The sequence below is a fragment of the Leptodactylus fuscus genome, chromosome 6 (assembly GCF_031893055.1).
Source record: "Leptodactylus fuscus isolate aLepFus1 chromosome 6, aLepFus1.hap2, whole genome shotgun sequence".
Taxonomy (NCBI): Eukaryota; Metazoa; Chordata; class Amphibia; order Anura; family Leptodactylidae; genus Leptodactylus; species Leptodactylus fuscus.
In genome coordinates this window covers 23,261,374-23,278,796 of record NC_134270.1, presented here as the reverse complement: position 1 = coordinate 23,278,796, position 17,423 = coordinate 23,261,374, and the positions used below count along the sequence as shown (strand labels likewise).

The window sequence follows — 17,423 nt, the reverse complement described above, 5'->3', positions numbered from 1 at the left end:
CGGGCTGTGGGGAAACGCCAGGGCGGAGGAGACTGGAGAAAGAGCAGGAGCATGTGTGCCTGGAACTTACCGCTGAGCAGGCAAAGCAAGGTAGGGAAGGCAAGTTTGAGGGTCGGGGATGACTGTGGAATGCCGGCATAGACTTGTGGCGCCGCAGGCCAGGCTTTCTGTGCGCTTGACGTGTAGGCAGGAAGTGTGCGTGTGGCCTCCTCAGTGCAGTGTAGTTCGCCTGGGGCTAGGAGTCCTGCTTTTGTGAGTGTCCTGCTAGGAAGCTATGTTGTGTAGTGGGACAAAAAGTAGCCTATGACTCAATCCTAAGGGAAAGCTAGGTTTGTGGAAATTTGCACGCAAATCCGTCCAGGCGTTTTAGCGTGATTGAGGAACAAACATCCAAACTCACAAACATCCAAACACACAAACTTTCACATTTATAATAGTAGGATGGGAACCGTCATTTCTGTCCAGGCTGTGTCAGGAGTTATTTTTAGAAAAAATTCTGTTGAAGCGAAAAGCAAAGTCTGACTTATATTTGTTCATTTTCATAGAATTATTATTACTTTTGTCAGAGTCAAGTTAGGACTCGTTCACATCTGCGTTCTGCAGGTTTCTGTTTCCTGCACAAAATAGAGGCAGGAGACGGAAACCAGCAGGACTCTCTCACCCATTCATTTGAATGGGTGAGAAAGCTGTCTGGCTGTGAGCAGCGTGAGCGTTTTATGCTCTCCGCCACAAAACCAGTTTTTTTTTTTAATCCGGACACAGAGTCGGACATGCAGTACTGTGTCCGGATTTAAAAAAAAAAACAAAAAAACAAAACAAAACAAAACAAAAAAAAAAAAACGGTTTCACGGCGGAGAGCATAAAACGCTCACGCTGCTCATGGCCGGACCCGGTCTGTGGTTTCTGTCTTCCTGAATGCAGAAGACGGAAACCACAGAACGGAGACCCTGAACGCAGGTGTGAACCTAGTGTTATTCCTGTGACCATTGTGGTGTTTTCTTTCATTAAATGAGGGCGACCAACAATTTTGCCCACGTGTGTGTGTATAATCCCCAAAACCCGTCTATTTTCAACCAGTGATCTCTCAGGGAATTATTTAGATAGCACTTATAGAGTAAGATTAGTGTCACATGAAGAGAATCTCCTCTTTCATATGACATCAAAAGAAAGTTTGTACCTTTTAGAATAAATTGGTTGAAGTACCGTTTTTTTGTTTTTTTTTTCAGATAAGATGGTTCAATTTTTTTTTCTCTCCCCCCCCCCCCCCAAAAAAAAGTGGCAAAATATTTAATATATGGGAGTCAGTTTTACAACAGCTGCATAGGACGTCTTTTTTTGGTGGGCAGAGTGCACTTTTTCCTTATACCATTTTGGGGAATGTTTATTGCTTTGATCACTTTTTAATCAAATCAGAGGTGAAACACCCAAAACAGCCGCAGTTCGGCTTTTTTTTTTTTTTTTTTTTCCTGCTACGACGTTCGCCCTACGTGAAAGATTTTTTTTATAAGTTTGTAGACCGGGCACTGTGTATGGAATAAAGATCCCACTGGAGCCATTTAGAATACTTCAAGGTGTATTTATTCACAAGGTGAAGTATACATTTGTTAGGTGTGGACACGAACGTTTTCGGCCTTCATCAGACTCAAACACTGTTGCGTTAGAAGAATGACATGCAGAAGATGTCCATCAAAAAGTAGTAATTGATTTGTTGGTATGTCAGATGCATTGTGGAAGTTATAGACAGATCCCTGATGGATAGGGGTACTGACATATCAGGACTGGGGTGCAACTGCCAGTTTCAGAGCGTGGCTCTGTGTCTGGTGGTGTAAGCTGACCCCAAATGGTGCTGCTAGAAATGGAGAGGGGTACAAAAGCCTCGTAGTGGGAGTGGTTAACCGTGTGGTGGACGGAAGCCTCAGTGGCGATCTGTGTCCCCTGGAGTCCGTAAGACCCGTCACATTGGTGGTGGTCTTTTTTCATGGACATCTTCTGCATGTCATTCTTCTAACACAACAGTGTTTGAGTCTGATGAAGGACATGTGAGGCCAAAAACGTTCATGTCCACACCTAACAAATGTATACTTCACCTTGTGAATAAATACACCTTGAAGCATTCTAAATAGCTCCAGTGGAATCTTTAATACATTGAATATACGGATTGGGACCCTATCCCACTACTTTATATATTTTACCATTTTCCAATCACGTGACCCAGAAATCAGAAGAAAGCCAAACCCCTTGGTCCATGATAAAGAATCCGCCAGATTTAGCAAGGCAAGTTTAAAGGCGATCTTGAGCTTTCAAAAATGATTTGCAAATAAATCCTCACTGTTCCCTTGTGCAGCCTTTGCTTGGCTTCATTTTCCTTGCTGCTCCTTGTATCACCCTTTACATGCAGGACATCTGTGGACGAACTACATTTCCCACGATTTAGGGGGCATTTACACAGAGGAAGTTGGCGCTGATTCTGGTGAGATAATTCGTGTCAGAATCAGCGCGGATATAAAGCCTCCCATTGATTTAAATGGGTTCCGTGTGGAAAACAGAACCCATTGAAGTCAAGGGGGGGCTTTTTATCAGCGCTGATTCTGAGGTGAGTTATTGCGCCAGAATCAGCGCCAACCTCCTCCACGTGAATGCCGCTTAGCATGGCTTACAGGAGAGGATGGTCTGCACTGGCACGGTAAACCCTGAGTGCTGCCCATATTCTATAGGTCCCTATATACTGGCAGCAGGTGAAAGTGGGTGAAGCTGCAGGACTGGATCTACAGAGCAGTGACCCCCCCCCCCCCCCAACCTATGGATCAGAGGCAGGAAACTCAGAGGCACAGGCTTTAGACAGGTTTATTCAGGTCAGTAACTATCAGATTTACAAGGCAAATAATGGAATAGGCAAAAAAACAAACAAAAACATGGGAAATATGTACAGAATGTACAGAAGTTACACGAGGCGTCTGACAACCATGCGGCGACATCAATAACTTATCACTAATGACCAGGAATCAAAGGAAATGTACAACACGCTGCCCAGAGCGAGAACTGCGGGGGCGACAACACCCACACACCCAGGGCTACACAGTCGGCCATAGACAGAAGATGGCGGACAGATCCTCTTCATATTAACATGTACAATGGTGGTCACCCAAAGGTGAGGGCATCAAGAAAATGGGGAGTGCAGTCAGGGAGGGGGAGGGAGACGCAGAGTGCAGTCAGGGAGGGGGAGGGAGACGCAGAGTGCAGTCAGGGAGGGGGAGGGAGACGCAGAGTGCAGTCAGGGAGGGGGAGGGAGACGCAGAGTGCAGTCAGGGAGGGGGAGGGAGACGCAGAGTGCAGTCAGGGAGGGGGAGGGAGACGCAGAGTGCAGTCAGGGAGGGGGAGGGAGACGCAGAGTGCAGTCAGGGAGGGGGAGGGAGACGCAGAGTGCAGTCAGGGAGGGGGAGGGAGAAGCAGAGTGCAGTCAGGGAGGGGGAGGAGAGACGCAGAGTGCAGTCAGGGAGGGGGAGGAGAGACGCAGAGTGCAGTCAGGGAGGGGGAGGGAGAAGCAGAGTGCAGTCAGGGTGGGGGAGGGAGACGCAGAGTGCAGTCAGGGAGGGGGAGGAGAGAGACGCAGAGAGCGTAGGGAGGATTGAGGAGCACAGTTGGGCAGAGTCAGGAGAACACAGTCAAGGAAATGGGATGATGGGTACAAATGGTGTCGGAGCAGGAAGCTCCAGCACTAGACTGGTGTGTACAATCAGCCGTCGCCATGTCAGCCATCTTGTGTCTACAAGCAGTTATAAAAGACATAATGGGTGATGGCAGAATATTCTGAAGCCTAATGAACAGCTGGGATTAGTGGTGGCGATGGGGCACTGTCTCGCGCGGCAATAAAGCTGCAAGAACCTTGTGAGTGATGAGACTGGCGCTGGCACCCGGGTGAGGTATAACCTGTAGGCACTTCTGTGGTTACTGGCTCATAGAAATCCAGCACTTGGTCACTTAAGACCGTCCAGCAATGTAATCCAGCCGCAGTCTCTCACCACATTTTGGGGGAGGGGCAAAATATTTACAGGACCAAAAAAAAAACAAACACAAGTCTGCTGCTTTATAGTCATAGAAAACCAGCTCTGTATAAAAACTGAAAAAAAAAAAACATGGAAGGCACCGGAGGGAGATTTAAAGGGACAGTATGACATCTGATCAGAGAGGCACAGAGTGGATCTATCTAATTTCATTCTGTAAATCTACTGCACCAGCAGCTCTGGGTGTGACTAGAGTACAGATATATCCTATAGCCCTATCCATAAATGGAGACTGAACACCCCTGAAGTTCGGGGTACTGTATATAAAGCTGCGACTACAGTTAGAGAGTCCTGCATGGCACAGCGGTAAAGGAAGACTGAATTTATATGGGGAGGGGGGCTGAACCCAGTATGGGGGAAGGTCTTACTACTGAACAATCACAACAGGCCCCTCCACTATTTCTATCTGCTGGCTATTACTGCCGTTACACAGATGTGAGTAATGACTAGTCCATACGGTGAGGCAGCCATCTTTACATTGGTCTGGATCAAGCCCTCAGTGGTTTTTATTAAATTACAAGTAGGTGATAAGTGTGGGGGCGCTACAGCGAAAGGGAATCTCATGGTTAATGTGCTGCAGTACCACCTCCACACCAGCAGGGGTGCACCCAGATATAGGAGTAGGCATAATGCAGGCCATACACAATCTTTCAACCCAGACACACAAAAAAAAAAATAAATAAAATAAATTTGGCACCAAAATCTACAATACAATTCGTGGCGTCCTAGAACGGGAGAGGGCGAGAGTGTGAAAAACGAATTCATTGCCTTCCTGTTTGGCCAGAGCATTGCCCTTTAAGACACCACAGCTTTTCAGACAGAGGAGCGGGATCAGGAATACAGTATTATTGCTGCTCAATACAAACATAGGGATCAAGGGGAACCTGCAGTAGGGATAAGTCCTATGTGAATGAAACCTAAGCATCATAATGATCCACCCTTCACCATCGCTGGTGACATCAGTGACAACCAGAGGCTGAAAACCCTTCTTGGCCTAGTCCTGCTCACACAGTGGAGGGTTTGGTACAGTGTAAGTGTGAGCAAAGCATCCTGGGCTCCCGACTGACACATTGTAACAAACTCTCCAGACATGAAGATGATTGATGAAGCTGTCCAGACTGAATAAAACTTCAGATGTGAGCAGGACCGGGTGCGGATGAGTTCAGTGACAGCAAGCAGAGGACTAACCAAGGCCCCGACTACTTACATCTGGCGGTGGTACGTGGCCGGCCGATTATTACCGGTGGCAAGTGATCCTTCTCAGGGCTATAAGCAGTTTAACCCCATCAGTTAAAAAGAAACCAAGTGACAGAAACGTGATATTGATGACAACCTGAAGAGGGCGGCAAAGAACACCCACTGGGGGGCAACAAGCAGGACAAGGCAGCTGTGGACACCACAGGAGGGGGCAATATCAAACCCACCCAGACTAGCCCTGTAATTCAACATGAGAGCCCCGACCGCCTGAGTCTGCTCACTCCCTACACAGAACATTCATGTGGTGAATTATTTGGCACAATTAGTATAAACTTCAATATCAAACCCCCCAATGACCCCCCAACCCCAAGATGTGAGTGTAAAAAAGAAAAGAAAATTCATTCACATTATGTCTAAAAATATACTATATAGAGTGAAAATAGAGGAGAGTCATCACAGCAACTCCGCTTCTTATAAACGTCTGTATACAAGAGCCCCCAAACAGGACGGGAACACAGCAGGAGAGGGCGGGAAGAGATCTCCACTTAGAAATACAGCATCACACCAGCAGGGGGAGCCCTTACAATGAGGCACTGCAGCCCACACCTGCTGCCAGCCCTCAAAATCCAGAGAGGTGCAAAGCTGGTGATGCAGGTAGCTTTAGCCCCCCACCCACAAAACCTATCATACACTATATACAGTGCACACCACGGGGCGACAAACACACAAGTGACCTAAAGGTGGAAAGCCCTGCAGCAGGCATGGTCATACAGGGTGGTTACCACCGCCTGGAAATAACATGGTCATGGGTGGGCATCAGTGTACCCCAAGAGCCAAAGGGGATGCACTACCAAACTCAAGACCCCTCAAGGCTCCTGATGCACAGCTCTGACCATAACTAAAGCTGCAGTCACCAGGACTGGAACAAGCAAACCAAGACACCCCCAAAAAACCTTCTTCAGGACACCCCATGACAGTTTCACACAAGACAACAGCTCATTCTAGTGGTGTACCCCAATGCTAAACACCCTGTGTGTACCGCTGCCTGGGCCGTCACTGGCTATGTCTATGAAGGCGCTCTGGACACTTTTCTTACAGGATGGAAATCTCTTCCCGCCTCACAGATAATGGCGGCAAAGTGCAGGTTATTACAGGGTGGTCACTGACCAGATCTAAGGCTAGAATTATACAGTATGACCCACAGGGGGATCATTGCAGTCCCTCCCACAAGTCTCCATCTCAGAGAGGTCCCTGTTAGTAAGCGGTGCGGAGACGCTGCCGTTCAGTGAAGCTCCGCCTCCTGGTGGCCCAGTCCTCTGTTAATAGGTTAAAAGTAATACTACAATATAAAACTAGATGCTCTGTGCGGAGGGGGATCATCATCATCATCCCCAGCATCCCCCTGGAAATGGCTAAAACTTTAGGAAGTTTAAAAAAAAAATTTTAAAAAAATGGCGAAAAATGTAAAATACAAATTTGTGCTCGTTAGTTATAAACACACAGATAAGGCAGGAGGCAGATCCGGGGCCACGGTCCACAGCGAGGGGGCCACAGGGGCTTCCAGAGTCCACTCGGCGCTCAGGACAATCCAGAAGAGCGCAGCCCCAGAGCTCAAGGCTAAACCTCAAAAAAAAAAAAAAAAAATCAATAAAAACGGGAGAAATTCTTTAAAAAACAAGAAGCCACACGAGTCCTGTGATCACTGCAGCATCAGCTGCTTCAGGTTGTCGTGAAGAATAGTATCCTTCACATCGCGGAAAACCAGGCGAATGTTCTCTGTGTTAATGGCGGTGGTGAAGTGGTGGTAGAGCGGCTTCTGCTGCTGGTCCCGGCGCTTGTTACGGAAACAATCCACCAGGAACTTCTGGACGTCGGAGAGGCAGTGGGGCTCACCATCAAACTCCGGGAAGTAGTCCTTAATGCTGACGATTTTCACCTTTTCCTCCAGTAAGTCCGTCTTGTTCAGGAACAGGATGATGGAGACGTTGCTGAACACCCGGTTGTTTACTATTGTCTCGAAGATGTTGAGGGACTCTGTCAGGCGGTTGGTTTGGCGGTCCTCCATCAGTACCTGGTCGTACTCGCTGGACGACACCAAGAACAAAATAGAGGTGACGCTGTCAAAGCACTCGAACCAACGCTTCCTCTCGGACCGCTGACCGCCTACGTCCACCATCTTGAAAGGCACATTTTTTATTTCAAAGTCGTACTCGTGAATCCCTTTGGTGGGCCGGCGAGCCAGGAGGATGTCCTGTTGTGACGGGAGGTAGTCCTGCAGGGAGAGAATGCGTCAGTCGTGTTCAGCGGCTCAAAAGGCAAAAAGCGACAGCACTGAAACGCTTCCTTCTCAGAAATCACCATAATAGCAGTCATGACATCATCAAGCCAGCAGGGGGAGCTAGGATCTAGTGACAGGGATAGAAGACAAGGCTTGGCTTTATGGGATGGGGGTGGTCACTATACAGGAATGGTGGGCTTTATTCCCTGTTACACCTAGCACTCTGGACAGTGGCAGCTACCCAATATATGTAAAGATCATATGTAAGACTTGGCTATACACATGAGTCACATGATCAGGCCAGCACCCACAGGAGTCACAGGATGGGGGCGCACATTACACAGGGTCGGGTGAGGGCCTTCACACATTACACTGCACAAGCGGACAGCATTACTCCAATCACAGCCAAATCTTAAGCACAAAGTGATGAGAAGGCCCTTCCAGGGGGTGACCCCCGCACTCACCGGTTCTCCCAGCTTGTCCAAATTGTCCAGGAAATATTTCACCGACTCGCCCTGCAAGAAGCAGAAAAACAAATCAGGACATAAGGAATACAGATCAGCACCAAGACAGACCACACACCCTGGGAGCAGGAGAAACTGCCAGGAAACACAGGGTGTCATGCTCCAGTCACATCCAGAGCTGCAGTCACCACCACACTATTAGCCCAAGTCATAGTTCTCAGTCACATGCCTGCGATGCAACCATACTAAACAGCATTCTGGGTAATCTATCAAGATATCATAAACTGAGGTTAAGTCTTCACCCTCTATAAACCAACAGGGGGTAGCAGTGAGGCGGGAACACACCAACTGAAAGACAACACAAACCAGCAGGGGGCGACGTTGCAGCTCTGACCCTACATAGTATCTGCCAACGCTAGACTGTGTGGCCACATGGGAACCTTGCTGAAGTAATCCGCCTGCCAACCAGAAATTCCCTAGGGGGATGCCCTGGTGTGTGAAAAGCGCCACAACCCACCACCTCCACCCTAGCCCCCAACAGTTGACACTGATCTACCCTCCACCCAATTACATGCCCTCCAGGCTCCAATAGAGTATCCCCACAACATCACCCCACCGTCACTGTGAGCTTCTACTTCATGAACAGAATGCCAGACAGTTGAGACTGACACAGGGCATGCACTCCTGTCCTTTTATAACCAACGTCTTTACAGTGCAGCTCCCGGGATAAGAGTCTCCAGCAGATGGGCCGCTCCTCACCCCAGGAGTCCAGAGACGCTCCGCCCTGCACAAATCTGCCAGTGTCTGCACTTTCAGTGTCTCCCAGCAGTCAGCGACTGCAGCAGACACTCCTGGAGCATTGTGCAAGACCAAGCCAGGAGTCATCAGCATTGTGCAGAGCAGGCCACACATCCCTACACTCAGACAGAAGACTGGCACCCCCAGAGCCAGAAGAGACCCCAGCACTGACCCCCTCAGCTAGAGGAAACCTTAGCCCAGTACCAGGACAACACACAAACCCCAGCCACTGCCTCACTATAACCAGCATTACAGTACTGACCACCCAAAGATGGAGACGTGCCCAGCACCTATATGACACGCTGGACCTGGAAAAGACTCCGGCCTCTGCACCACTATTCCCAGCCAGAGCATGGACCTCCTAAATCTGCAGAAGATTCCAACTGACCTCCTCCATATACACAGACCCAAGAAGAGGGGCTCTCCGATAAGTAAGGGACCCCACTTAGACTTAGTAATGCTCCATACCCAAACAAATCTGCACCAGAACATCAGAGACCAATGTTCTAGTGCAGCCCCTCACTTATCTGTGAGCCCCACTTTCAGGGGTCTGTGTATATATAGGGGAGGTCAAGTGGGGTCTTTTCTATGTTTAGGTCAATGCTCTGGTTGGGAATGGAGGTGCAGAGGCTGGAGTCTTCACCACAACATTCTCCGGATCTGCAGTACTGCTGTTCTGTTCTTCAGTTGCTCCTTTGCGTGCATATGATGAAGTTGGCCAGTGTCAGAGCCAGCCTGAGCAGATGGAACGATAGGAGCCACTTACCAGCTGGAACTCTCGGCGTCTGTCATAGGCGTGTTGGATGCCGCTGTCTGCCCAAAGTGCCTTGATGGATGCCAAGTGCAGCAGGAAGACCTGGGTCTCCACCATCCCCTGGGCCACCATGGCGGATCGTGTATCGAAGGCCATCATCACCTCGCCGTGCTTCTGATTGGATGGGTCTCCCCAGGGAATATGCAACTTCTCACGGGCATCCACCAGCACCCGGATACCTGAAAAACATGATAGGCATCATGAAAGCTCCAGCCACACTGTGCCCTCCATCCCCAAACAGGCCAGACACAGGGAGCTACCCCAGGACCCACCTCCCCAAACAGGCCAGACACAGGGAGCTACCCCAGGACCCACCTCCCCAAACAGGTCAGACACAGGGAGCTACCCCAGGACCCACCTCCCCAAACAGGTCAGACACAGGGAGCTACCCCAGGACCCACCTCCCCAAACAGGTCAGACACAGGGAGCTACCCCATTCCTCACCTCCATACAGGTCAGACACAAGGAGCTACCCCATTCCTCACCTCCATACAGGTCAGACATAAGGAGCTACCCCATTCCTCACCTCCATACAGGTCAGACATAAGGAGCTACCCCATTCCTCACCTCCATACAGGTCAGACACAAGGAGCTACCCTAATTTCCCTTTCACCAGACAGGTCAGACGCAGAAAATAACCACACGTCCCCTCCTCCGACAGGTTAGCCACAGGAAGCAACACACTCCGCCTTCCCAGACAGGTTAAACATGGGGACACATCCCTCGTCCACGGATAGGTCAGTTATAGGGAGCAGTCACACGCCCCTGCTTAGACTCTTGCCCCCTCCCACAGACAGGTCATACACAGGGACCAGCCGATACATTGTCCTAAGTAACTGGGGAAGGCTAGAGGCTAATGAAGCATCTCAGTACACAGATATACTACAACCTCATTATATACCCTGCTGAGCTATAGGACAGGAATCTCTGATGTAACCACAGTGCCTCACCTGCCAAACAATTGTATATAGCCCGCTCTCTGCACACTACAAGTGCCAGCATGCCCCCACCTGGTCCTGACTGAGCCCCCAGCCTCCTCGTCTGCCACGGCATCTATTTTTGGGCCCTGACCTCAGACAGGAAGCATCCGCTGCTCATGACCGCCATCTGATCACCAAGTCCTGGAAAACACTCAGAGCTGATGAAAGGATGTGACCCCTGCAGCCTGCACTACACTGGGGCCCCACAACAACATCAACCATGGCTACAAGGCAGCTACTACATCTCAGCTAGACATGTCTGACCTGCAGCCCCTCCAATCAAAGGCTAACAAAGCATGCCGAAAACTGGAGCGCTGCACCAACCTATGATAAGAGGCAAATCTGTACAGGAGATAAACAGGAAGAGAAGTCAGATCTATACAGAAGAGCCACAGACAGGAGATTATACACTGCAACGTATACACCGGACCAACACCACAAGATGCTACAGACCACGAGCCGGAGGTAGAAGAAACAGAGCTCCCTAAAAGCACAGCAAGGAGAGAACAGCACCCCGGAAATCTTCCAATATTCTATACTGGTTCAAAGTCTGCACATCAGAGACTATATAGTCATCTATTGTATGGTGAGCGCAGCTCTGGAGTATAATACAGGATAAGTAATGTAATGCATGTACACTGACTGTACCAGCAGAGTAGTGAGCGCAGCTCTGGAGTATAATACAGGATGTAACTCAGGATCAGTACAGAATAAGTAATGTAATGTATGTACACAGTGACTGTACCAGCAGAATAGTGAGCGCAGCTCTGGAGTATAATACAGGATAAGTAATGTAATGTATGTACACTGACTGTACCAGCAGAATAGTGAGTGCAGCTCTGGAGTATAATACAGGATAAGTAATGTAATGTATGTACACTGACTGTACCAGCAGAATAGTGAGTGCAGCTCTGGAGTATAATACAGGATAAGTAATGTAATGTATGTACACTGACTGTACCAGCAGAATAGTGAGTGCAGCTCTGGGGTATAATACAGGATGTAACTCAGGATCAGTACAGAATAAGTAATGTAATGTATGTACACAGTGACTGCACCAGCAGAATAGTGAGTGCAGCTCTGGAGCATAATACAGGATGTAACTCAGGATCAGTACAGGATAAGTAATGTATGTACACAGTGACTGTACCAGCAGAATAGTGAGCGCAGCTCTGGAGTATAATACAGGATGTAACTCAGGATCAGTACAGAATAAGTAATGTAATGTATGTACACAGTGACTGTACCAGCAGAATAGTGAGCGCAGCTCTGGAGTATAATACAGGATGTAACTCAGGATCAGTACAGAATAAGTAATGTAATGTATGTACACAGTGACTGCACCAGCAGAATAGTGAGCGCAGCTCTGGAGTATAATACAGGATGTAACTCAGGATCAGTACAGGATAAGTAATGTAATGTATGTACACTGACTGTACCAGCAGAATAGTGAGCGCAGCTCTGGAGTATAATACAGGATAAGTAATGTAATGTATGTACACAGTGACTGTACCAGCAGAATAGTGAGCGCAGCTCTGGAGTATAATACAGGATGTAACTCAGGATTAGTACAGGATAGGTGGACTGCAGGGTGCACAGCAGTGCTGGAGAGACTGAACAAGTAGGTGGGTTGCAAAGATCGCTGCTGCAGAGCTACTATATTTTGTTACCAGCCTCCATGACGCTGGAGGCTGCTGGGAGCACAGACTATTCCAGACTACCATGAACAGCTGCTGTCAGACTGTAGAGATACTGGGTGGTCACGCTTGCTCAGAATATATCACATGGCTTCAGTTAAGAAGAAAACTGCATGTAGTCTTTAAGAAACAGTAACAATCATCCTCATGTTATAACTTGCCACAATGCCCAAGTCACTGAACAGCCATCACTGACCCCCCACCCCACAACCATTCATGGGAGGAAGACATCCACTGAAACAGCCGAGCCTGCACCAGAGTATGAGGGGGCAGCCACCATGTAACCAGCCTGACCTGCACGCTGAAGATCTTATCCCTCAAGTACACAGTGGATCCTGGACTCCATGATGTTTACCATGTCATGTGACTGTCCTCCAGTGACACTACCTGTTGTCTATGATCTGTTGGGGGGGGGGGAGGTTTGTGAGATCAGAGACCAGCAATTCCTCATACAGGATAATGTGGCAATAGAAGAACTAATACTCCCAGCAGTCACTTCACACCGAGCTCAACAGCCGAGACCAGGGGCCCAAGACAAATGTATAGCGACAGCGCGAAATAACCACAATACAGATACAATCACAGCCTGCACCATGTGACCGGCGGGAGGGGGATAGCAGCTGCCGCAGGAGACCTGAGGAGGTCCCACATCCACCACACAAGACCGAATACACATCATATATGTACACAATATCACATGACTATATTGCATATAATCTGTATATACATTTATACAAGACCCCCCCCCCCCCCAATTGCCAAGTACACATATACAAAATGTTACTCAGATACGTGTGTGTGTAATATGTACACAAAGTATTGTACGTGTGTTCTTGAGAAGTACAGTAGTATGGCATAAGTGTATATTATATGGAATTGTGTATTGTGCATGTATATACACAGTAGATGTTTGTAGCATTGCTCATGTATAGTCCGTTTTAGCATATATTTATATATGCATACTGTTTATGTGTAGGTAGTACTGGATGTGTGTTGTGTTAATAGTTGTATAGATAGTAATAGGAGTTCTCCATTTCCTGACATGTAGCTGTGTACCTAGTACTGTTTGTATAGGTAGAATAGTATATACACACACGTAGTTGTGCAGGTAGTACTGTGTATTGCGTTTATACATATGTAGCGGAGTACACAGTACTATGTACCGTATTTTTCGGACTATAAGACGCACTTTTTCCCCCCCAAATTTGGGGGGAAAAGAAGGGTGCGTCTTCTAGTCCGAATGTGGCCGCAATACAGACCCGGCATCTGCTGTAATAGAAAGGCGGATGCCGGGGAGGGTTAGACGCGGGCACATGTGCCGGGGCCTGAGACATCGCTATGCTCCTGCCCTGCATGAAGCCGGCAGCGGCAGGAGTGATGCTGCCATTCTGCTCCAACGTCCCTCCCCGCAATAGCAGCATCGCTCCTGCCGCTGCTGGCTTCATGCAGGGCAGGAGTATAGCGATGTCTCAGGCCCCGGCACATGTGCCCGCGTCTAACCCTCTCCGGCATCCGCCTATTACAGTGGATGCCGGGTGTGTATTGGCGGCCCCTTCCCCCCCACCCAGAGTGTAAACTAGCCCCCTGGGCCGGTCCCCACTGGCCCCATACCTGTAAAGTTGCAGGCCGGCTCCTGCGCGGCGATATCGCAGGAGCCAACCTGTTCTGGTGACAGCCGGGAGCCTAATGAAGGCTCCCAGGCTGGTCACTGCTATATTACCATTGCGGCTAGTCTATGACAAGCCGTAATAGTAATATACAGAATGCCCCATAGACAGCAATACAGTTGTATTGCCGTCTATGGGACTTGCAATAAAATGACTGCAGGTTCAAGCCCCCTAGGAACTAAAAATAGTTTAAAAAAAAAAGCTTTAAAAATATATAATTAAAAAAAATGAAATAAGTTTAAATCACCTCCTTTCCCTAGAATACAATGTGGCCTTGCAGCTGTTGCAAAACTACAACTCCCATATATTTAATATTTTACCATTTTTTGCGTCAAAATTTTTTTCCCCCCATTTTCCTCCTCTAAAACCTAGGTGTGTCTTATAGTCCAGCGAGTCTTATAGTCCGAAAAATACGGTATTTATATTGTGTATATACATGTAGTTGTATAGGAACAAAAAAGAAAACCTAGCACATAAGGGGGAAGGCTATTACCTGCTCGCTACCCATGGGGTAATCCCCAGAAACGTCAGAAGGTCCTCAGACTGATCAGTGTTCTTACCCAAATACAACTGGATCAGAAAAACGTGTGGGAAGGAGAAGCAAAAACACTCAACATGTCAGAAACACACAACTGTAGGTTTGCGGCATGTTGAGTTTTTCTTCTTATCCTTCTCACACATTTTTCTAATGTAGGTAGAAACCCTGAAAGCAAAAGCCTGCAGAACCTTCTACGCCATCAGAAGACAACTGTACCACCTCAAACCACCGCTGAGGGTCTGGCTGAAGATATTTGACGCTGTCATCTCCCCGATCCTTCTCTATGGCAGTGAGGTTTGGGGCCCAGCCACCTACCCAGACCAGTCAAAGTGGGATTCCAGCCCAACAGAGAACTTCCACCTGGAGTTCTGCAAGTACCTGCTCCATGTCCATCGCAACACCACCAACATGGCCTGCAGGGCAGAGCTAGGCAGACTCCCCCTACGGCTCACCATACAGAAGAGGGCGCTATCATTCTGGACACACATACAGGGTAGCAGTCCTGGCTCTTACCACCACCAAGCCTGGCTAAACCACAGAGCCCAGAGAAAACTGATACCCCCCAACCAAGCATCAGCCATCTGCCAAGCCAAAACCCCCAACATGCCCTGAACAAGGCTCAAATAAATGGAGTCATTGAGAGAGACAAAGAGCGGTACATCGAGGAATGGAGAAGTGCCGTGTACCAGTCACTGCAAAGGGACTACACCATGGCCACCTACCTGGAGAGAATACCCCACCCCAAACACAGACCCTGAGCCGGTACAGACTGAGCGCCCACAACCTGGAGATAGAGACGGGGTGACACAGGCAGACGTACAAGCCACGGGAGAAGAGACTGTGCCAGCACTGCGACCAGGGGGCCCTAGAAGACGAGACCCACTTCCTGCTACACTGCACCAAATACTCAGCTGTGAGGGCCATCTACTACCAAAGACTATATATATATATATATATATATATATATATATATATATATATATATATATATATATATATATATATATAGTCCTGAGCACACACCTGACCCCACTATACACCATATATATAGTCCTGAGCACACACCTGACCCCACTATACACCATATATATATATATATATATAGTCCTGAGCACACACCTGCCCCCACTATACACCATATATATATATATATATATATATATATAGTCCTGAGCACACACCTGACCCCACTATACACCATATATATATAGTCCTGAGCACACACCTGCCCCCACTATACACCATATATATATATATATATATATATATATATATATATATATAGTCCTGAGCACACACCTGCCCCCACTATACACCATATATATATATATATATATATATATATATATATATATATATATATATAGTCCTGAGCACACACCTGACCCCACTATACACCATATATATATAGTCCTGAGCACACACCTGCCCCCACTATACACCATATATATATATAGTCCTGAGCACACACCTGCCCCCACTATACACCATATATATAGTCCTGAGCACACACCTGACCCCACTATACACCATATATATATATATATATATATATAGTCCTGAGCACACACCTGCCCCCACTATACACCATATATATATATATAGTCCTGAGCACACACCTGCCCCCACTATACACCATATATATAGTCCTGAGCACACACCTGACCCCACTATACACCATATATATATATATATATATAGTCCTGAGCACACACCTGACCCCACTATACACCATATATATATATATATATATATATATATATATAGTCCTGAGCACACACCTGACCCCACTATACACCATATATATAGTCCTGAGCACACACCTGACCCCACTATACACCATATATATAGTCCTGAGCACACACCTGACCCCACTATACACTCACCGGCCACTTTATTAGGTACACCTGTCCAACTGCTCGTTAACACTTAATTTCTAATCAGCCAATCACATGGCGGCAACTCAGTGCATTTAGGCATGTAGACATGGTCAAGACAATCTCCTGCAGTTCAAACCGAGCATCAGTATGGGGAAGAAAGGTGATTTGAGTGCCTTTGAACGTGGCATGGTTGTTGGTGCCAGAAGGGCTGGTCTGAGTATTTCAGAAACTGCTGATCTACTGGGATTTTCACGCACAACCATCTCTAGGGTTTACAGAGAATGGTCCGAAAAAGAAAAAACATCCAGTGAGCGGCAGTTCTGTGGGCGGAAATGCGTTGTTGATGCCAGAGGTCAGAGGAGAATGGCCAGACTGGTTCGAGCTGATAGAAAGGCAACAGTGACTCAAATAGCCACCCGTTACAACCAAGGTAGCCAGAAGAGCATCTCTGAACGCCGCACAGTACGTCCAACTTTGAGGCAGATGGGCTACAGCAGCAGAAGACCACACCGGGTGCCACTCCTTTCAGCTAAGAACAGGAAACTGAGGCTACAATTTGCACAAGCTCATCGAAATTGGACAATTGAAGATTGGAAAAACGTTGCCTGGTCTGATGAGTCTCGATTTCTGCTGCGACATTCGGATGGTAGGGTCAGAATTTGGCGTCAACAACATGAAAGCATGGATCCATCCTGCCTTGTATCAACGGTTCAGGCTGGTGGTGGTGGTGTCATGGTGTGGGGAATATTTTCCTGGCACTCTTTGGGCCCCTTGGTACCAATTGAGCATCGTTGCAACGCCAAAGCCTACCTGAGTATTGTTGCTGACCATGTCCATCCCTTTATGACCACAATGTACCCAACATCTGATGGCTACTTTCAGCAGGATAATGCAATGCCATGTCATAAAGCTGGAATCATCTCAGACTGGTTTCTTGAACATGACAATGAGTTCACTGTACTCCAATGGCCTCCACAGTCACCAGATCTCAATCCAATAGAGCATCTTTGGGAAGTGGTGGAACGGGAGATTCGCATCATGGATGTGCA

The 17,423-nt window shown here is 47.8% G+C and overlaps 1 protein-coding gene across 1 annotated transcript in view; it reads right to left on the bottom strand.

The window, feature by feature from the left end:
* Nucleotides 1-2,834: 2,834 nt before the first annotated feature.
* The window catches only part of GNA13 (G protein subunit alpha 13), a 20,313-nt gene continuing 5,724 nt past the window's right edge, over nt 2,835-17,423 (bottom strand). Inside the window, exons 2-4 of the mRNA XM_075279538.1 lie at nt 9,565-9,791; nt 8,001-8,051; nt 2,835-7,530 (exon numbers count right to left, since the gene is read on the bottom strand). Coding sequence (XP_075135639.1) covers nt 6,958-7,530; nt 8,001-8,051; nt 9,565-9,791 — 851 coding nt within the window. The 3' untranslated portion in view covers nt 2,835-6,957. The remainder of the gene's footprint in view (nt 7,531-8,000; nt 8,052-9,564; nt 9,792-17,423) is intronic.